The sequence below is a fragment of the Dipodomys spectabilis genome, unplaced genomic scaffold, assembly GCF_019054845.1.
Source record: "Dipodomys spectabilis isolate Male_0828 unplaced genomic scaffold, ASM1905484v1 ptg000219l, whole genome shotgun sequence".
NCBI lineage: Eukaryota > Metazoa > Chordata > Mammalia > Rodentia > Heteromyidae > Dipodomys > Dipodomys spectabilis.
In genome coordinates, this window is record NW_024870896.1 from 2,285,341 (window position 1) to 2,307,098 (window position 21,758).

The window sequence follows — 21,758 nt, forward strand, 5'->3', positions numbered from 1 at the left end:
CGCCGGACGCTCCCCGCGCCCGCGTCCCGTCCCGACCCGCACCGCCGTGCGCTCCAGGCCCCGCGGTGCGCACTCCTGCAGACCGCGGCGCGACAGCCCGACCTGGCTCTCCAGGGGTTAAAAATGCAGCATGTCCCCCCCCCCCCCCCCACACACACACCGGGGTTAGAACCGCAGTCTCGGCTGGGCCGGACTCCCCGCGCGATCGGGGCGCAGCGGAGGCGCGCCCCGCCCCCTCCCAGCCCGGCTGCCCCCTCCTCCGCCCCCGCGTCCCCCCCACTTTCCCCGGTCGCCCCGGGCCGGGGGACTGCAGCGCGGGCGGGCGGGTCGGGGTGCGGCGGCGGGCGGCGCTTACCTTTGTGACCGTCATGCAGAAAGTCGGCGGCGGCGCGGGCGCGGGCGCGGAGGGCCGGGGCCGGGACCGGGCCGGGCGCGGAGGTCGGGCGCGGAGATCGGGCCGGACTGAGGCTGGGCCCCGCGCGCTCCCCGCAGCCCTGGGCGGAGCTGGAGCCGCGCTCCGGGCGGGCCGCGCGCCGGGGCCGCTCGCGGGCGCTCGGTCGCCGCCGTCAGTGCCGACGGCGCATCTATAATGGATGAGCCCGGGCGCCGCAGGAAGGCGAGGCAGGAAGAAAGGGAGCGCGGCGCGGGCCGGCGGGGGGCGGGGAGGAGGCGCCGGCGCGCGCTACCGAGGCGGAGGGGAAGGGGGGGGACACGGGGTGGGGGGTGGGGGGAGAGGCGGCGGAGGGCGGCCCGCCGCGCCCGGCCCAGGCCACCCCGGAGTCCCCCCCCTCCTCCGCTCGCGGCCCGCCCGACACCGGCCACCCCCGACCCGGGGCGGACGTCTGGCCGCCACGCTGCGCGCCGGGGCCAACTTGAGTCCTTGGTACCTGCTGGCCCGGGTTGGGGGTGGGGGGGCGCGGGCGCCTCGGCTCCCGGTACCCAGGGGGCTCGGGACGCGCGATCAAGTCACGCTCGGGCCGGGGGAGCGCCGGGCGCGCGCGGCGGGCGGAGGGGCGTGGCGCGTCCCCCCCCAGCAGCCCCCCCCCCCCGACTCCTCCAGCCCGGGTGCGGAGCCTGCCCCAAGTTAGAGGGCGGGGCAGGAGCGGAGTGAGGGCGGCTGGCACGGGGCCAACCACCCCAGCCAGCTCGAGCGTCACCCCATTCTTCCCACGTAGCCAGCATCCCCCCCCTCCCCACCCCACACCCCCCGAGAGTCCGATTTCGGGGCAGCGCGGCTCTGCCGGAGCCTCGGTCCTAGTGCAGGTGCGAGCGGCGGTGATGGAACCCAACTTGGCCACTCGCGCACTGCGGGGACCCCACCACCACCACCTGGGGACCCGAGGGAGGCATCGCAAGTCCTGAGAAAGGCCTCCTCCTCCGGGCAGGGCTGGGCTTGGCCGAGTGCGCCAGACTGGGGTGGGAGGAGCTGGCCACGCGGACTCCCCTCCTGGCCAGCTGGGCTGGAAGTGTACTACTTCTTGCTTTGCTGCGATTTACCGCGCAGTTCACCGGGACAGCGTTGTCCTGTGAGCGCCTGCGAGGGGGAGGGGACAGCGGAGAGGGAGGGAGGGAGATCAGCGATCAGCGGGGATCTCTGCTTGCCATCAAAGGGGACTTCTGCTCGAGCTGCAGGGATGGACACGGGGCCTGGCATCTGCGATGCGCATCCTCGGGGTTTGGGTTTTCTTGGGTAGCCCTATATGCAAGTTTCTGGAAGGGTCTGTACATTTAGAGAGGGAGGCACTTGCCCGAGTGACAGGGTTAGGACTTGAACATCAGTCCTTCCCAATCAGGCCCAAAGTTATTCCGTAGGCCAGAGAGCTCCCAAGCTCCTCCATGCCAGCAGTGCAGCCCTTCTTCAAATCCTCTGGGTAGTAAACCTCAGGCATCAAGTTCTGTGCCCAGCCTCTTTCCAAGTTGGAACTCTTGCCTTTGACCACACTGCCCCCTGCCAGGAATGCTCTCTCCTCTGCACCACCACCACTGCACCCCACCTCTGATGGTCCACCTCCCCTGACACCCCATCCGCCACAGCTCTGCCATATTACATTTAGCCCTGAGTGTCTGCTCTTGCCTCTATGTGATTCTAACTGTCTACCTGTGGGCTCAGCAAGTACTTAATGCCACCAAGAACAAATCCACCATGGGCCAGTGGTAGAGCACTCGGCCCTCAAGCACTAGGCCCTGGATTCCATTTCTAGCACTCCACCCATGAGGGGTAGAGCAGACACACAAAAGGACACAGCAAGCAAAATAAACCAATCAGCAGCAAAAATGTAAATTAAGCCCCTGGCAACATTTTTTTCCATCTGCCTGCTGTCCAGCTTCTGAAGTGGTCTGGCCTAAGTCTGGGTTGAGATTGTCCTGGATAGGTCACCTCAAGATGGGAGGAGGCATTCAAGACCTGTCCAGGAGTCTCCCCATCCTAGGACTCCATTGAAAGCCATTGGAGGTCCAGCCAAGAACACACGTCCTCTGCACCCACTTTTATCTCTTGTGGATATTTCACATCCCAGATTGCCATCCCCAGTTACCCAGCATGCCTCTTGGCACCATTCCCCAGTCCCTACCATCCGACATCCACTGCTGTCACAGGCTTGGGGAATGAGACAAATACTTCATATCAGCTTGAGCCAAGAGTAATTAGGATCATCAATCTGCTGCCCCTAGGCCACGTGACAGGCTGCAATGGCAGAGAAAATGCTTCAGACCCGTCATCTATTGCTGGCTGCCTCCTTATGTTGGGTCTTACTCACCAGTCAGGAGAGAGGTATGGACAGGCCCTAGCCCCCATTATGTCCAGGTGAGGGCTTGACCCCCAAGGATGGCCCCAAAATGTGTGTTTCCGTGGTACCTCCCCCAAACCATGCCTCCTTCCTGGTTCTAGACACAGCCTATTGTATGTAGTTCAGAGTTTCCCAAACCAGAGCCTAAGAGAGGAAAAATGGACCAAGAGGATCTAACTAGAAGATGACCCTTCAACAGAGAGGATCTAACTGGAAGGTAGCTCCTAGAGTGGGAGAGAGACGGGGGCTGGATGGAGGAGGAAAAGCCAATCTAACGCTGTGTCTCTGAATAACCAACTTAAAACATGTCAAAGAAATATATTTGGGGCTGGGTATTTCCGTCTCCCACACTCCCAGCTGGCAAGTGTCACGATATTATCCATGTCTCAGCAGAGAGACCTGCTGTGGGCCACCAGCCGGGTGCCAGTGGCCCTGTGGGCATGGTATAGCTCACTGGGAGCAGTTTCTACTTCCAGTTCCTTTGGGATTCAAATACTATTAATACCTAGGTGGTTCTCAAAGCGTGATCCCCAGCCGGCATCAGCTTGTCTTGGGCCTCCACAGGTCTACTGACCAGAAGCTCCTGGGTAGGACACGCACATACATGCACATGCGTGCACACGCACCCCTCCTTCCAGTGTTCCCTCTTCCCCTCCCCTCACCCCTGCTTTGCATCATCCGATGTGATGCCAGCCCTGCCCAGCAAAGCCATGCAAAGCAGGTGTGAAAGAGTTGGTTTCGCTGTCCGTCTCCCAGGCAGCATGTTTGGATTTCAGCCTTGCCTGGTGTCTGGACTGGAGGCTTTTCCAATCTTCCCATGGGAGGCAAGTGGGTCACAAGTGTGGCAGCAACAGAGGCAAAGCAAGAAGCAGTAGCCTCACAGCTCCAGCAAGGAACCAGAGCCATGGCCAGTTCCTGCATGTAGACAAGGGCTCCGGGCACCAACCCAGAGGCTGAGCCAGAGACCCTAGAGGTAGCAATGGCCAGCATTTCCAAACCTGGTGTGAGAGACGCAGCCCCCACGTTTTATTTTCTCTCGGCCAGTCTTGGGGCTTGAACTCTGGGCCTGGGCACTGTCCTTGAGCTGTTCAGCTCAAGGTAAGTGCTGTACTACTTGAGCCACGGCACCACTTCCAGTTTTCTGGTGGTTCATTGGAGATAAGGGTCTCACCAACTTTCCTGCCTGGGCTGGCTTTGAACCACGATCCTCAGAGCTCAGCTTCCTGAGTAGCTAGGATGACAAGGCATGAGCCACCAGTACCCAGCATGAATCTTCTTACTGGGGACTCAGCATTCCACCCCCAAACTCACCGTGTGCTTCTTCCTTCTGCTGTGTGTGACTTGTCCCAGCATCTCAGAAGCCAGGGCCCTGTCTAGCTCAGGGATAGTGCCAGCTGTCTGACCCAGCTTAGGATATCACGTAGGAGTCCTTGATAGGAGTGTAATTAAATCCGTTAAACATATGTCAATTTAGTTCATAGATCAGCCTCAGAACTTGGGAGGGTGAGAGGGTTGTCTTCACTCCTCTGCGTGCTGTGGGCCAGGACTCGTGTCTGCTTTTCCTGTCTGGAGGTAGCATGGACTCCCCAGGTATCTTTGGGGCTGGTTCCTGTGGGGTTTTGTTTGTTTGTTTTGCCAGTCCTGGGCCTTGAACACAGGCCCTGGGCACTGTCCCTGAGCTTCTTTTGCTCAAGGCTAGCACTGTACCACTTGAGCCACAGTGCCTTTTTTGTTTGTTTGTTTCTGTGGTTCTGAGGACTGGAACCCTGGGCTTCATGCATGCTAGGCACTCTACCACTAAGCCACCTTCCCAGCCGGTTCCTGTGTTCTTTAGACAAACCTGTCACTTTCCTGTCAGGTGAGCCCAGAGCACTATACAGCTTCATGCTGGTTGACAGACAAAGGGACAGCAGCGGCATCAGAAGGTCTACGGGTTCAAGCTCATACCCTAACTGAGTCACCTGCAGGTTCGCTCCCTGGGTACCTCAGACTCTTCACTAAAAAGTGAGGACAAAATGCAGAATCATGGGCAGCATGAAATGCTGGCAAAAGAGCGGCACAAAGCAACATAGACGCTCAAGCATTGTGGCCGTATTGGCAGCCCCTGGAACAGCATGGCAGGTACCCTTTTCCGGTGTGGCCAGCAACCATGCTTCTTGGCCTTCACTTGGATGAGTTAAAAACTTGTGTCCACAGTTTGCTAAGACTCAGAAGCCGGGTGGCTGGTCCTCCAGGTGAATGGGTGAGTATATCGCAGGTGCGTGGACAGTGGATTGTTATTCACTCCTGGCAAGAAATGAGCTATCGAGCCACGAAAAGACATGGAGGAACGTGAAGTGCACATTGCTAAGGGAGAGGAGCCAATCTGAAAAAGCTATGCCCGGAGGGATGCCAACGATGGCATTCTGGGAAAAGCAGAGCTAGGGAAACAGTGAAGAGAGCAGTGGGTGCTCAGACCAGGGGAGGAGGAGCAGGTGCAGAGAGGTAGGTGCAAGGGAGGTAGGCGGGGGGGGGGGGGGGGGGGGCAGCGCAGAGGAGCCCTGCGGGGGGGAGGAGCCCGGGGACAGTGCAGAGGAGCCCTGCGGGGGGGAGGAGCCCGGGGACAGTGCAGAGGAGCCCTGCGGGGGGGAGGAGCCCGGGGACAGTGCAGAGGAGCCCTGCGGGGGGGGGGGGGGGGGGGGGGAGGAGCCCGGGGACAGTGCAGAGGGGCTTTAAGGCAGTGAAACCACTTGTATCATTTGTGTCACTATATTAGCCACCGCCCATAGAAAGTGAGCCCCGGCATACACTCCCCACGGACCACAAGGACATATCCAATCCACCCAGATCCCATCCGGCTGGAGCCATGGTGAAGAGGGGGTTGAGCATGCGTGGAAGCCAGGAGCATGTGGGAAATCACATTTTCTGCTCTGTTTTGCCACAAGCCTAAAACTGCCCCTTGAACAAATGTTTTATTTTTAAAAATAGGGATTAAAAACTCCCATACTGAGGTCTAGAGCAAAGGAAGTAACCTCCCAGCAAGCCTCTAGACAGCAAGTCACTTCATTAACCCAAGGCCTGGCTATTGTGTTTTAAGTCCCCTCTGTGGCTCAAAGTTGCTCTGCCACCTGAGCCACGCCTCCCATCCACATTTGAAAAGTACCCAGTGGAACCTGTGGTGGGACTGTGGCTTGTCCCCACAAAGGCCATTTACTCCAGACATGCACAGCTGTCAGAGAAAAAAAACAATAGAAAGGTTTGGAAAGAAAAATGGGCTGTTTTGTTGTACTTCATATAGATTCATGCTGGTACAAAGTTCAAGAATAAAAATACAGAAAAGGAAAGTAGGTATGGATTCATAACTTGGTTCCTTGGATGTGGTTTTAGACCAGAGAAAAGCATCTCTGTGGATGGTTCTGTCATAAAAGCAATTTTTACAGCATCCACAAATCTGAACGATATAAAAATTCATCCGGAATTCATGTTCAAGAAATACTAAAGTCAAGTAGGGTGCCAGTGGCTCACGCTAGGCTGAGATCTGATCACAGTTCAAAGCCAGCCTGGGTAGGAAAGTCCATAAAACTCATCTCCAATAAATCACCAGAGAACCAGAAGTGGCGCTGTGGCTCAAGTGGTAGAGTGCTCACCTTGAGCTGAAGAGCTGAGGGACAGGGCTCAGGCCCAGAGTTCAAGCCCCATGACTTGACAAAAAGAAAAAAAGAAATGCTAAAGTCATATGAATTGCCTGTCTTTGCTCCTAATTAAAGAACACTTTTAATTTTGGCTTTAAGTTTATTTTCACATGAATCAAGCCATCTATAAACAAATGGGAAAGATTAGCTATGGGGTAAATTTGGTAAAGAATTTTCAAATCCCATTTTACAATAAACCCAAGTCATTCCCATACTGTTAATGCCTGCTTATACAAGGATAATGCTTTCCGAATTTGGACTGAAGGCCTGGCTCTAATAGCAGAGCAAGTATGAACTGTTTAGTTGAATCTCTAGTGTTGCCAAAAAACAAAATAAGCCAGGTGCCTGGTGGCTCACACCTGTAAGCCTAGCTACGCAGGGGGCTGAAATCTGAGGATTACAGTTCAAAACCAGTAGGGGCAGAAAAGTTCCCTGGGAGACTCTTATCTCCAATTAACCACTCAAAATGCCAGAAGTGGAGCTGTGGCTCAAAGTGGTAGAGCACTATCCTGGAGGATAAAGAGCTCAGGGAGAGCTCCCAGGCCCTGAGTTCAAGCTCCACCACTGGCAAAACAAACAAACAAAAACCCCAAGCTATTTGTTTTCACTACAGGAAAGTTCCACTATTATTTATTTAGTTATTTATTTGTTGGCTGGTCATGGGGCCTGAACTCTGGGCCTGGGCACTGCCCCTCAGCTCTTCAGCTCAAGGCTAGTGCTCTACCACTTAAGCCACAGTGCCACTTTGGCTTTTTTCTGCTTGTGTGGTGCTGAGGAATCAAACCCAGGGCCTCATGCATGAAAGGCAAGCGCTCTACCACTGAGCCACCTTCCCAGCCCTCTACTGTGATTTTTTTTTTTTGAAAACAGGTTCTGAAGTGTTCTTGAGAAAATGGCTGTGAGATGCGCAGTGGTGTGCCTGACCACTGTGGAGAAGAAGTGGCCAGGCTTCTACTTCTCTGACCCTCACAGTGGCTCTGTTGCGGATAATGGCGAATCTACACAGATGTGAACTAAGCCAGGAGAGGCCTTGGAAGGTTTCACTGCTAGCAGAGGATTCTCTGAATTATCCTATACAACAGCTGGGCCTAGTTTTGCTAGGGCCACCATTTTCCTAACTGACCCACACATTGGAAACCATGTTTATTAAAAAGTACGACGAAGGAATGCTAATTTGCAGTGTTTTTCCCTCCCCTATTCATCAGGAAGAATACAGTTGTTTGGAATTCAGACCACCTAGAATTCATAATGAATATTTGCTCTTTTTTTAATGGGGTGCTAGGGGATTGAACCCTGATTCTCACATATGCTTTGCAAGTGCTCTACCACTTGAGCTATAATCTCAGACTCGTACAATTTCTTTTCTTTCAATATTTTTGGATTTGGACTCAGGGTAATTAATAACTGTGAACTTGTAGCATGAGTTAGGAAGTTCCCTCCTCTTCTCGGTTTGGAAGAATCTGAGAACACTCGTGTTGATCCTTCTTTAGATGCCAGTTGGATAGGAGTCACGGGTGAAGCATATGGTACTATGCATTTCCTTGTTGAGAGTTTTTCAAATTGTTATTTATTGAATCTCTTTACTTCTTATATGTCTTTCAGCCACAGTCTCCTGTGTCATTTTTGATAGTTTGTATCTTCCCAGGAACTTACTGATTTCACCTTGGTTATTTTGGATTGGGACATATACATGTTCTATTAGAAGCTTTATCCTTGTTTTCCTTTTTTGTTTGTTTGTTTGTTTCCCCCAGTCCTGAGTCTTGAACTTAGGGCCTGGGTACTGTCCCTAAGCCTCTTTGTGCTCAAAGGCTAGCACTCTACCACTTGAGCTACACTGCCACTTCTGGCTTTTTCTGAGCAGTTTGTTGGAGATGAGTCTTAGGGACTTTCCTGGCTTTGAACCATGATCCTCAGATCTCAGCCTCCTGAGTAGCTAGGATTACAGGCGTGTGCCACTGGTGCCTGGCAATCTTGTTCCTTTATGATATTTATTTCTATTCCTTTATGATATTTATTTCTGGTTAGTATTTAATGTTTGCAATAATGTCCCCAATTTTGTTTCTGATTTTAGTCATTTAAGCCTTACCTCCTTTCTCTTGGCTAATCTAGCTGCAGAAATGGCAATTTTGTTCACCCATAGAACCAAGTTCTGGGTTCACTGATTTTTTTTTTTTGTATTATTTTTCTATTCTCTATTCCATTTGTTTCTACCCTAATCTTCATTATTTCATTCTCTCAGCTTGCTTTGGGTTTAATTTGCTCTTCTTTTTCTCAGCTTCTTAAGTTATGAATCAGGGGCTGGGAAGGTGGCTCAGTGGTAGAGCGCTTGCCTTGCATGCCTGAGGCCCTGGGTTCGATTCTTCAACACCACATAAGCAAAAAGAAAAAAGCTGGAAGTGGCGCTGTGGCTCAAGTGGTAGAGTGCTAGCCTTGAGCTGAAGAGCTGAGGGACAGCGTCCAGGCCCAGAGTTCAAGCCTCACGACCGGACCCAAAAATAAAAAAGTTATGAATCAGTTATGAGCCAAGATCTTCCTTCTTCTTTGTTTACAGATCTAAGTTTCCCTCTAAACTTTTGCTGAATCCTTCAAGTTTTGGTGTGTTGTGGTTTTGTTTAACATAGGTTCAAAGTATTTTTATAATTTTTCATTTCTCTGGTGATTTTTTCCCCATTGACACATGGGTTGTATAAGAAATCATTGTTGACTTTTCAATTATCTGTGATCTTTCCAATTTTCCTTCTATTAATCCATGGTAGCTGGAGAACATACTTTGGATGTTTTTAACACATAAACTTATTGAAACTTGTCTTTCATCCTAAAGCATGTTGTGTTCTGGAGAATGTTCCATGCGCCCTGAAGATGTATTCTCTGCAGTTATTGGGCAGAGTAGGGGTATGCCTTCCCTCCTGTCTGATCTTAGTCTGTTTCCTATTGATGTAACTACATACCACAGACTGGGTAATTTATGAGGAAGAGAAGCTTTTCTGGTTAACAGTTCTGAAAGCTGAGAAGGCCAAAATGAATGGCTGCCTTTGTCGAGGTCCTACTGCTGGTGGGGGGTCTTCAAATCCTCAGATCTCAGCCTCCTGAGTAGCTTGGATTCCAGGCTTGAGCCACTGATATCCAGCCAGCATTGAGTCTTGATGAGGATGCTCAGATCATAGCAAGTCACCTCAGGTTATACATTATTGTTCGCATCTTTGCTCTGCCATGCATTACTGGAAGTAGGGTACTGATATCCCCGTTGTTGGAGAATGGTCATGCCCTTCCATTCTGCCAATATTTGCTTCATATATTTTGGAGCTTTGGTTGTTAGATGTATGTACGTTTCTGAATGGCGTGTCTTCTGGATAAATGAAATCCTGTCCTTCGTTGTCTCTTGTAGCAATTTCTCACTTAAAGTCTCTTTTTCTGTTATTAGAATAGCTATTCTAGCTCTGCTTTGGTTATTGTAGGCATGAAGTCTCACTCAGCCTGTCTGTGTCTCTCCGGAGCTTCCCGGGTAGGGTCATCAGATGAAACAAATAGAAACGCAGGATGCCCACTTACATTTGGATGTGCAGAAACAATGAATACTTTTTTTTAGTATCACTATTTGGGGTTTGTTATACTGTTTTTGAAATCTGAAATTCAAATGTCACTGGGCCATCCATATTTTCTTTGAAATGCTATTCCAATAAAAGTATTGATGTATCGGGGTGCTGGTGGCTCATGCCTGTCATCTTAGCTACTCAGGAGGCTGAGATCTGAGGACCAAGGTTCAAAGTCAGCCTGGGAAGGAACACCTGTGAGACTCTTTTTTTGGTCCGGTCGTGGGGCCTGAACTCTGGGCCTGGGCACTGTCCCTCAGCTCTTCAGCTCAAGGCTAGCACTCTACCACTTGAGCCACAGCGCCACTTCCGGCTTTTTTTCATTTTGCTTATGTGGTGCTGAGGAATCGAACCCAGGGCCTCAGGCATGCAAGGCAAGCGCTCTACCACTGAGCCACCTTGCCAGCCCCACCTGTGAGACTCTTATCTCCAGTGAACCACCAGAAAACCGGAAGTGGTGCTGTGGCTTGCACAGGGAGCTCCATGCTCAGGACAAGGGGAGGAGGAGAAGTATGCCATGAGGTGGGAGAGTGCTCCAGGCCCTTGCTCCAGGGCCATTGCTTCTCCCTGGTCAATCAAGGTCTTCTGACCCCCAACTCAATAGTCCTCCCTGCACAGCAGTCCTGGGGATCAGCCAGCCTCTTCCGGACTGTTCTGGTAGACATCTCAAGGGCATGGGAATGGACAGCTGAAGGACAAAAATAGTTCAGGTCTTTCTCCTGAATCTCTGAGCCCCAGTCCCCAGTGGGGTAAAGAGGAGTCAGGGCACCTATAGCTTCCTCCATATACACAGCAAAATGTGCTTCATGCACAAGAGACCCGACCCTGTATACCTCTGTACTCTCTCAACCCTGTCAACATCAGCCGTGTCACCCAACAAACCTTGCACACCTGCCCGCCCCCTCTCTCGGGCTCTCCATGTGCACGTTTGGGTATGCACTGTGTGTGTGTGTGTGTGTGTGTGTGTGTGTGTGTGTGTGTGTGTGTTCCTCTGCACATTCTCTGTATCAGGATGTCTGTACCCTCAGGCCAGCTGCCTCTCCCAGCAAAAGGGCTGCAGGAAGCTGGTAGGCCTGGTCTCCATGACAACCAAGCACCCTGCACCCATCCCAGTGGGCCCAGTTGGCAGGAAGAGGAAGGTGCTAGGGACCGTGTGAGTCTTGCTCAGTTCTTCTGGGAGTGGGGCTGGGCAGGTGGACAGATTGGGGAGAGGGGAGGAAGGCATGGGAACTGGGAGGAAGGGGGTCTCCTTGCGGTGTGTGCTGCTGGTGGTAGGTAGGAAAGAGAAGTGGTTATTCTTGTGGATGGTGGCAGTGGGGGGGCAGTAAGTGGGTGGGCAGTGGGAGGGGGGTTCCAGTCTCCTGCATTGGCTCAGTGACTCAGCAGGGGTTTTGACCAGGCCACAGGACAGGAGGCTGAGGGGCTGAAGTACCCAGCATGGAGGTCAGGCCTCATCGATGGTCTGCCCTGCAGGCATCTTCCTTTGGCAAAATGCTCTCTGATCAGACCCACATTGACAACCCTGGAGGGCACAGGCCTGGCCACAGGGCCCCCAACACCGTCAGTAGACTGAGGCATGGGAATCTAGCCACCGGCCCAGGGTGCAGGGTTGGAGGTATAGCTCAGCAGTAACGTGCCAGGCAAGTGGAGGCCCTGACTTCAAGCTGTGGTTCTGCCTGAATAAATGGTAAGTACATAAGTAAGCAGGAAGGAACACCATTCCATTTGTGCCTGTCTTACCTGGGGTGACACAGTCATAGGGCTCTGCCTGGCAGCTCAGCAGAGCTCTGCTGGGCTTTCCGCCCAACGTCACCCCACCCGTGGAGTTCTGAGGTTTAAACCCCAGGGTTTCTTCCCACAGCGGCTCTGGAGGTCAGTCCCTCATCCTCCTCCTGCTCCCCAGATACGGTTGATGGCGCCACCTACTGGCAGAGTCTAGCCTTGGCGTCACCTGCGGGTTCTCTGTGCTCCACCCCAGTCTAGTTAAAACAGCCCTGCAGGGTGGAGCCCTGTCCACCTGCCAGCTACTCCTGCACCTGCCCACTCTCCAACCCTCCTCTGCTTCACCTGCAAACGCTCCAACCTGCCACTGCGGCGTCCACCCTGGACTTCTGCATAGCCTCCAGCTTGGCCTCACTGTTTCTGCACAGCCTCCAGTTTGACCTTGCCATCCATGCCTGCTTTCTGTAACACTTTCTCTCGTCCAAAGCCAGGGACCTGTCTAAGATTCCAGTATAACTTGGCTACCTCTTGCTCTTGGCCTTGAACATCCCCCACTGCCCTTAGGGAGACATTAAAACTCACTATGGTCCCAAGTGGGGCCACCTTCATCATCAGAATAGGCACTTAGGGGCACCAAAGTACCAGGAGCAGTTTGGCTTCTGGTTTTGGACGAGCTGGATGCATTCAGCCCTAACTGTGAGTTTAAATTCTGCTGGACATCACCTCTTATTTGTTTCCTGTGACTCCTCTAACAATTCACCTAAGGTATGGTGATTTAAATGTTCGTTTCCTGTCAGTCTTGCACATCAGAATTCCACAGCAAATTGTAAATCCATCTCTGGGGTCACTATGGCAACCACCATATCTGCTCTGCTCCTAGAAGGCAGAGACCCCAGGCCTGCCACTAGGTTGAGGGGATTGCTTGGGCACAGGTCTGAAGGCAGGCTCAAGGGAGTTGATCTGAGATGCTGCCCATCGGGATGGCTGACGCCTGCAAGGCTGTGATGAGGAATAATGGAAAAGGGGAAACTGAGGCAGGAGAGGGTCTTCATCGTGTTTGCAGGGGGTGCGGGAAGGGAGTTCACATCTATGCAGGAGGAAATCTGCAATGGGGAGGAGGTGGCTTCAGACAGATGGTACAAGAACCTGGAGCCCAGAGACTCCTAGGCATACACTCTGCACGCAGCCTCCCTCTGATGGGGCTGTCACCGAGGTAACAGAGGAAGCTGGTTGCCAGGCAACAGGGCCCTGCCCCCCCCATCCCTCCTATGGCCATCTCTGCCCCTTGGGAGTGGTGTGCCCTTCTGAGGTCGTGCCAGTGCTTGCATGGAACAAGCCACCTCTGTGTCCAAATGCCAAGGGCAGGGGATGTCTAAGTGATGGTTGTGGCCAGGGTCGTGGGTTAGGCATCAGAAAAAAGGAGGGCAGAAGTGGTCAAGGCCAGGAGAGGGGAAAGAGATGTCTTGACCTAAACCTCCCCTAGCTATTTTATTTTCATTTCCATTTGTACCAAGGGGGCACTGGGAAGCAGCAGCCTTGGGAGAGGGGGTGGGGGGAGCAGAGGACCTGGGCCCGTGGACTTGCAGTGTCAACACTTCGTACACTTCAGGGTAGTCTTGTCGGTCCCTGCACGGATGAGCTCACAGGCCATCCATGCCCGTCCTGGATGGGGAAGAGATGCGGGATGAAGAGAGGCCAGAGTCTCCTCTGGGAGGCAGATGGGCTGGGCACCAAACCCCCTGTGGAACATGAAGAGAGAGGGTCTCCCCCGAGCCTCTTCCTGCAGAAACCCTTCCCCAGAAGCCGGGGTATTTGTTCTGACACACCGCCACCTACTGGCCGTTTGGGAGGAGACTCCAGACCGAGAACCCTGAGGTGATTTTTTTTTTTTTTTTTTTTTTTTGGGTCCGGTCCTGGGGCCTGAACTCTGGGCCTGGGCGCTGTCCCTCAGCTCTTCAGCTCAAGGCTAGCGCTCTACCACTTGAGCCACAGCGCCACTTCCGGCTTTTTTCTTTTTGCTTATGTGGTGCTGAGGAATCGAACCCAGGGCCTCACGCATGCAAGGCAAGCGCTCTACCACTGAGCCACCTTCCCAGCCCCCCTGAGGTGATTTAATACTCAGTTGGTTTCATGCACGGGGGTGCCTTATTTCATACCTGGATTGTTTCACTAACTTTTTAAAAAATGAAGTAAATTGATATTATATAGGTGACATACATGGTCAGGTGAAATGTACACCTCTTTTTGGATAATGTCACCCCTTCCTTCGCTCTCTCCTAGTTTCACTATTTTTTTTTTTTAAAGGAAAAACAAACTGTATATTGGAGCTATGGTGTTCAATCACAAGATCAAACTTGCTTAAGTTGGCCGAGGTGGAGCTAAAACTTAGTGCCCTCATTTTGGCCCTAGTGTCCCTCGCATGCCCTAAGCAACCCTGGGCTTTGATCAGGGCCTTGAGGAAAGGGTGAACTGGTCTGGCTCAGGAGCCCTGCACATCTGAGTCTTCCCAGCATGCTTTGGGGTGGTCTAAGCCACTCCCCCATGTTATGAGGAGACTGGGTTTGATTTTATTTTATTTTTTTTTGGTCCTGTCGTGGGGCCTGAACTCTGGGCCTGGGCGCTGTCCCTCAGCTCTTCAGCTCAAGGCTAGCACTCTACCACTTGAGCCACAGTGCCACTTCCAGCTTTTTTGTTTTTGCTTATGTGGTGCTGAGGAATCGAACCCAGGGCTTCAGGCATGCAAGGCAAGCGCTCTACCACTGAGCCACCTTCCCAGCCCGAGGAGACTGGGTTTGAGAACTTCCAGCTTCAAGCATCAATCCTAGCCCTCTGGGCTGGTGTTCTTAATCCTTGGTCCACAATTGGGACCAAGGAACTGAGGTTTGGGTACCAGGGGACCTATAGCTTTCCGCAACAGATCCCAAGGTTCCATTAACCAGGGTTTTATTTGGTCTTGTGCGAGGAAGTAACACGTGACAATATTTTGCATACAAAATAATCCTGGGAAGGGGAGCTAAACAGTAAACAGCCTACAATCTGCTCAAACCTAAGTCCATCCTTAGGCTCCCACACAGTTTAGGGTGGAATCTGAGTTCCCATTAAGCCAGGACTGATTGATCTTTCCAGGAAAACTCACAGCGTTCAGAGAGAGTGTATTGGGAGGAGGCATTCCGACTCCCTCTCCTTCTGGCATCTCACAGCTTGGATTTTCGGGCTCTCACAGGTTGGATCCGTCTCTTTCAGGCTTGGAGAGCTGTGCAGGGTGGACCTCAACCCCAGGACACTGGAGCTGCAGAAGACTGAGGCATCACGTGACTCGCACCCCGCTGCCACCAGCGACTTTGTGGAAAAGTTGGGAGTGATACTCCAATTCAGGGCTCCCAGCGCATCATCTGATCACACGTTCGGGAGGTGGGGCCCTGTCCCGTGCTGCACAAGGCCCAGGCAGGAGGCCAGCAGAAGCTTCTGGAGGCCCATGTGACTCGGAGCCACCAAAGCCCAGCTTGGGAAGCCAGTGCAGAGTGGCTAGCCGAGCCGAGCTGGTGGTGGCTGTGGGGTTTTCAAAATGGACAGCGTGATTCCACACGAGGTCGGCCTCCTGGCAGGGAGCGGGAAGAGAAGCATCTTGTGATCACGCAAGAGAGTGGTTTGCATGCAGATAAAGAGCCTGAGTCTACCCTGTACCCTCAGGCAGGGATGCTGGCCTGAGCCCTGTGGGCATGCATCAGCCCCCTGTGGGGGCAGGGCCTCCAGATTCGCCTCTTCCCAGTCTCTTCACCACTCCTGAACTGGCGATTGCACCTGTGCATCTGCCAGGACCTGGGGAAGAAGAGATTCAACCACAGACTTTACCTACTGCAAGAGATCTGGGCTGATTCCATCAGGGTTTGGAAGAGTTCAAATCCCCATGCTTCCTCTACCAAGCCAGTGAGTGGCCACAGAGAAAGGTACAAGTGAGAGAGGTTCATTCATACATTGACTAGGTCACTCTTCCCAATTCTGTCAACCCCATGAAGAAGGAACTATTAAAGCCAGGCACCGTGACTATGACTGTAATCCCAGCCCTTGGGATCCTGAAGCAGAAAGATGTTGAGCTTGAGGCCAGCATGGTCTACAAAAGAGAGACCTAGCCGGGTGCTAGTGGCTCATACCTATAATCCTAGCTACTCAGGAGGCTGAGATCTGAGGAACATGGTTCAAAGCCAACTGGGGCAGGAAAGTCCATGAGACTCTTATCTTCGATAAACCACTCAGAAAACTGGAAGTGGTGCTGTGGCTCAAGTGGTAGAGTGTTAGCTTTGAGCTGAAGAGCTCAGGGACGGCTCCCAAGCCCAGAGTTCAAGCCCCATAATCACTGAGTGAGGAGAGAGAGAAAGAGAGTGAGGGGGGGGAGGGGGAGGAAGACCTAATCTCAAAAAAAAAAAAAAAATCAAAGCAAAACAAAAGCTCAAGGCCCTAGGTTTGAGTCCCAGCACCAAAAAAAATTTTAAAAAGGGACAAAAAGAAAGAAAAATAAGAAATTATTAATTCTACTACATTATAGATGAAGAAAATGAAGTACAGAAAGGGTATAAAACTAGAAGCTTGGGCTGGGAAGGTGGCTTTGTGGTATAGTGCTAGCCTTGAACTGAAGAGCTGATGGACAGCGCCCAGGCCAAGTTCAGGCCCCAGGACTGACAATAAATAAATAAATAAACTAGAAGCTTATTGCTTGGTACCCATGGCTCACACGAGTAATCCTAGCTACTCAGGAGGCTGAGATCTGAGGATCACAGTTTGAAGCCAACCTAGATAGGAATGAACCAACAAGAACCAGAAGCAGAGCTCTGGCTCAAGTGGTAGAGTGCCAGCCTTGAACAAAAGAAGCTCAGGGACAGCACTCAGGCCCTGAGTTCAAGCCCCAGGATCAGTGTGCACATGCACATGCGCACACGTGTATGCATGCACACACACACACATAGACACAGAAGCTTATTTAGCCTCCAGACTGGTACTAGAAGGGTAACACAGAGACATCTAGCGTCCCCCCCACCCCATAGTTTAAGATTCAGATGCTTGATGAAGGCATACATGGAGTCGTGCCTAGCAGCCTCCCTAATCCAGAAGAGACCCATCACCTGCACCAGCATGCAGATGAGTGAGTGGGGTTTAGCTGATATCTGGTGTCTTGCACAGACATGCAGGTAAATGGGTCAGGACTAGATGACATCTAGTGACTTGCACAGGCAGACTGCATTTGTTCTGTCTTGTTTCTCAGTCACTTCAACCAGAAACCCTCAGAAGAAGGTATCATTCATATCCCTCTTTTACAGATGGGGAAACTGAGCCACAGAGTGATGAGAGCTCATGTGCTCGGGAGAAGTAAAGCCAGGGTGTGGAGTCACAGTTGGCCATCGGGCCCTGGATCTTCACAGAGTTTGGAGAAGAAGGGGGGGGTGCAGCTGGCGTGGTCACCAAGCTGGGGTCTGACCTGCCCAGCAGAGCATATTCTAGCTGGGAAAGGATGATCTGGGCTAGCAGACTGCGACCTGACAGAGGGCTGAGGCGGAGGGCAGGATCAAGGGCCACAGTGGAGCTCTGTCCTGGCACATGGGCAGCCGTGGAAGCTGCAGGGCTGGAGATGGGAAGGCAGGCCCTTAGTCAGGGACGGGGCAAGGGGAGCAGATGGGCTGGGGCAGGAAGTCTGAGAGGACGAGGGGGGGGGGGCAGGAGGAACGGATGGGGTGCTTCAGTTGTTTTCAGGGAGGCAAAGCCTGCACTCAGGCAGCACAGGGCCTGGAAGGAGTTAGAGTTAATTCCAGTCATTACAAACAAAGGCCCTGGGGAGGCAGACAGGAGGGTCTCCATAGGAGGGCTGCCTCTGAGAAACCAGCCTCCCTGGCCGTAGGGTCACCATTTCAGGCTTTCCCACAGGCCCCTGGGGTCCTGGGAGGAAGGACAGAAGGATGGGTAGGGGTGGTCCAGCCCTCAAGCTCTTCGCCTGGTCTTCAGAGTCAGGAATCCATGCAGACACCAAGACAAACAACTCCATGACCCAGCCAGGCTGAGAAGGGATGCTGATAGTGCCTGTGACTCAGCCCCAGGCTCTGGTCCAGGAGCTGGAGAGACATTTCCCAGCCAGGGAAGGGGAGTAAGCCAACCACTGTTCTGGAAATTTCCACTCACATTATCCATCTTTTAAAGGGAGGACGCGGAGGGCCGTGGAGGAGACCGGACTGGTTCAATGGCAGAGCGTGGTGGGCAGTGCAAAGTATGCCCCGGCAGGGTGGTGATTTCCGGCTTCACAACATCGCCCCCTGCTGGCCGCCTCCTGAGAATTCCCCTCCAGTCCAGCCAGAGGCTAGCATTGTCTTGGCAATGATGTTCTTTCTTCTAGAATAAACTCTGACACCACAGGAGGCATCTGGGGGCAGAGTACTTCTTGTTAAATAGGTTAGGGGATGAACCCCACACAACAGACGGATGGGACTCCTCCTCTCTTTGAGAACACCCCCAATGCCGGGCATTGGTGGCTCACACCTGTAATCAAGAGGCTGAGATCTGAGGATCCTGGTTCAAAGCCAGCCTGGGAAGGAAAGTGAGACTCTTTATCTCCAATAAACCACCAGAAAATCGAAGTGGCGCTCTGGCTCAAGTGGTAGAGTGCTGCTAGCCTTGAGCTGAAATGCCTAAGGACAGCGCCCAGGCCCAGAGTTCAAGCCCCACAACCGACAACAACCACCACCAAAAGAACACCCCCATTTCCCTGTCTTTTGCTCTTTTTGGAAGTAGGACTTGCTTGGCTTGTGAGACGTGGGTCAGGGTGATGATTAACCCTTTTGGTAGACGCTGTGGGTGCCCTTGTACTGCTTGCAGCTATGAAATCAGTGTTGAGGTGGAGCCCCTTGGCCCTGGGGTTCACAACTGACAGATCGGATGGCCTGGAAACTCTTGGGGTTTGGGGTTGCTGTTAGCACGGTTTTCTGCATGCTCCTGACTGAGAAGTGGGGTCTGTGCCCTGTAGAGGCCCAGGATCTCTGTGTGGGACCAGGACCAGCGCACCCTGCTGGAGGAACAGCTAAATGATCTACAACAAGGCAGAAGGAAATGTTTTGAGAGACAATCAGCAAGCAGCCTCTGACATTGACTTTGTCCTCAGCCTTTGCAGAGGTCGAGGTTTCTAAACCACATCACATCATCATGGCCATGTCACACCCTTCATTATGCTCTGAACAAAGTTCTGGAATGCTTGTGCATTGCTTAAGATTCTCATAGCCATGGTTACATGAAAGATTTGAGTTAGAGACAGAACTTACTAATGATTCCATTCATCTGAACTCCAGAAACAATAGGCAAGTACTGCAGGGACAAACAGCTGTTCAGAAGCTTCTAGAGCTCTTGTAAGAGTGATTGCTTTGGACAGAGCAACTTTGGAGTTAGAGAATTTCTCTGTCTTGATTTTTGGTGTTATACATGAGTGCATGCATTTATTAAAACTTATTAGATACATTTTACTCTGGGTACACACCTATCCCACATCAGTAAAATTAATAAAATGGACTTCAGCAATTTGGAAAACAACCCAGCAAAGTAAAGCTTGGTCTCTGCCCTGCAGCCCATTCTGTAAACAATGCTGACAGCTTTGCCTGCCATCGAAGCTCTGGTTTCTTAGTTGGAGACAGATGTGAATCTGAGCCAGGAGACTGAAGTGGACTAGTAACCAGAATTTGCATTTCTACCTTTTAACAAATGAAAATGACTTTCCCCAACCCTGCAGAAGGCTCTGCTCTGGGCTGAGTCTCAGCCCGGTGATTACAAAGCTAGGCGGAGTCCTCTCATGACCCAACTGGGGAAGCGATCCATTTCCAATCCTGACAAGCTCACCAGTAATGTGCTTCAAAACATCTGTCGTCGGTTGTCTTCCCCGAGCACAGCAGCCATGTCCCAAACTCAGCTCCCTTCTTTCCTTCTCAAAGTGCTCCAACTTGAACTGAGGAAACCAAGGCTTCATTCCTCCCCCCACACACACGCCCCCCCACTCCACACCCCTGGAATTTTGAGTGACTTATTTCAGAAATGGCTTCAATTTACATGCCTATCAATTTAGAACATAATGGCTCCCATTAACTCTTACGTGGTGTCAGTTTGCTTTAGTTATTATTTTGTTTGGAGGTTTTTTTTAGCAGGGGTAAGAAGGGTGGTTAAGCTGCCTGTCTGACGTGGGCAGACTTGTCTCAGTTAGTTATACCCAGATGTGCCTAAATACAAGACAGAGGAGAATTGTCCTGAGTAAGAGGTTTAGTGCGTTTATGTTGCATTTCTCATCAATTCCTGTGGGTTCCTTCTGGCCCCAGAATTTGATTTATTATCCTCAGTCTCTTTTCTAAATCAAATCTGATGCAACACTGACAGGCTGGGGTCAGGCTGGGAATGTCCTACTCAACTATCACAGCCCAGCGTACCTCAGTTCAACCTCAGTTCAGCAAGCATCACTAGAGCGCCTGTTGTATACTCAGGCCTCTGGCAAGTTCTACGGAATACTGAGAAGTGTCTGGCTCAGGAAGGTCACAATCCACAGGCAGACTCCAGTTCGAGCCAGAAGAACCAAACAGTTAGGATTCCTTAATTGAATGAGAAGCATTAGAATAATTCCTTTAACTTCTTTGTTATGTAAATGCAAAGGCCTTTCACTATCTTCATTTGCAGAATGAAAGAAGGATTCCAGTTTACTCCCAAAGGTGAGATTCAAACTAGATAATATATAGGAAGGCACGTGTCACTTCCTGGGTGAACTTAGCACCTGACACTCAGCTTGCTCAGCTTGCTTAAATATCAATTTACAACTTGAGCTGTGCTTCCCGCCAGCTTCTTGTTAGTTATATTAGAGATAGAGCCTCATGGACTTTTCTGTCCAGGCTGGCTTTGAAACATAACCCTCGCAATGTCAATGTCAGTATCCTAAGGAGGATGGCATGTATATATATATATATATATATATATATATATATATATATATATATATGCAGGGGGGGGAGGAAAATTTAAAAAAAAATAAATGTAAGCTGGGCACTATGGATCACACCTGTAGTCTTAGCAGGAAATTTCCTAGACTTATTTCTTATTCTCTTGGAGGAGAACAAGGAGATTAGGGAAGAGTTCGGTTATCTTTTTTTTTTTTTGGGTCCAGTTGTGGGGCCTGAACTCTGGGCCTGGGTGCTGTCCCTCAACTCTTCAGCTCAAGGCTAGCGCTCTACCACTTGAGCCACAGCGCCACTTCCGGCTTTTTTCTTTTTGCTTATGTGGTGCTGAGGAATCGAACCCAGGGCCTCATGCATGCAAGGCAAGGGCTCTACCACTGAGCCACCTTCCCAGCCCTGAGTTCGGTTATCTTAAAATTTACTTTTTTCAAGGTAAAACTTTAAAAAGATTCATTCGCTTTTGGCTCTAAGGGAATAATATATGTTGAATGAGAGAGCTTCTTTAAAAGCTAGGAGGTTTGTTTTTGGCTGTCCTGATTTTTGAACTCAGGGCTTTGTGCTTGGTAGACAGGTGCTCTACCACTTGAGCAAGGTCTTCAGCCCTTTTTGTTTTTATTTTTTATTTTATTTTGTTTTTTTTTGTCAGTCCTGGGGCTTAAACTCAGGGCGTGGGCTCTGTCCTAGGCCTCTTTGTGCTCAAGGCTAGTGCTATACCACTTGAGCCACAGCACTGCTTCCAGCTTTTTCTGAATATCTTTTATTGGAAAGAATAGTCTCACAGATATTTCTGCCTGGACTGGCTTTGAACCATGATCCTCAGATCTCAGCCTCCTGAGTAGCTAGGATTACAGTTCCTCTTCCTCTTCCTCCTCCTCTTCCTCTTCCTCCTCCCCCTCCTCCTCCACTTCCTCCTCCTCCTCCTTCTTCTTTTGTCAGTCATGGTGCTTGAACATGGGCACTGTCCCTGAGCTCTTCAGCTCAAGGCAAGCTCTTTACTACTTGAATCACAGTGCCATTTCCCATTTTCTGGTG

At 51.6% G+C, this 21,758-nt stretch overlaps 1 protein-coding gene across 1 annotated transcript in view; it reads right to left on the minus strand.

The window, feature by feature from the left end:
* The window catches only part of Coro2b (coronin 2B), a 64,150-nt gene extending 63,742 nt beyond the window's left edge, over window positions 1-408 (minus strand). The window contains exon 1 of the mRNA XM_042697421.1: window positions 356-408. Within this exon, the coding sequence (XP_042553355.1) occupies window positions 356-370 (15 nt within the window). The 5' untranslated portion in view covers window positions 371-408. The remainder of the gene's footprint in view (window positions 1-355) is intronic.
* Between the last annotated feature and the right edge of the window lie 21,350 nt (window positions 409-21,758).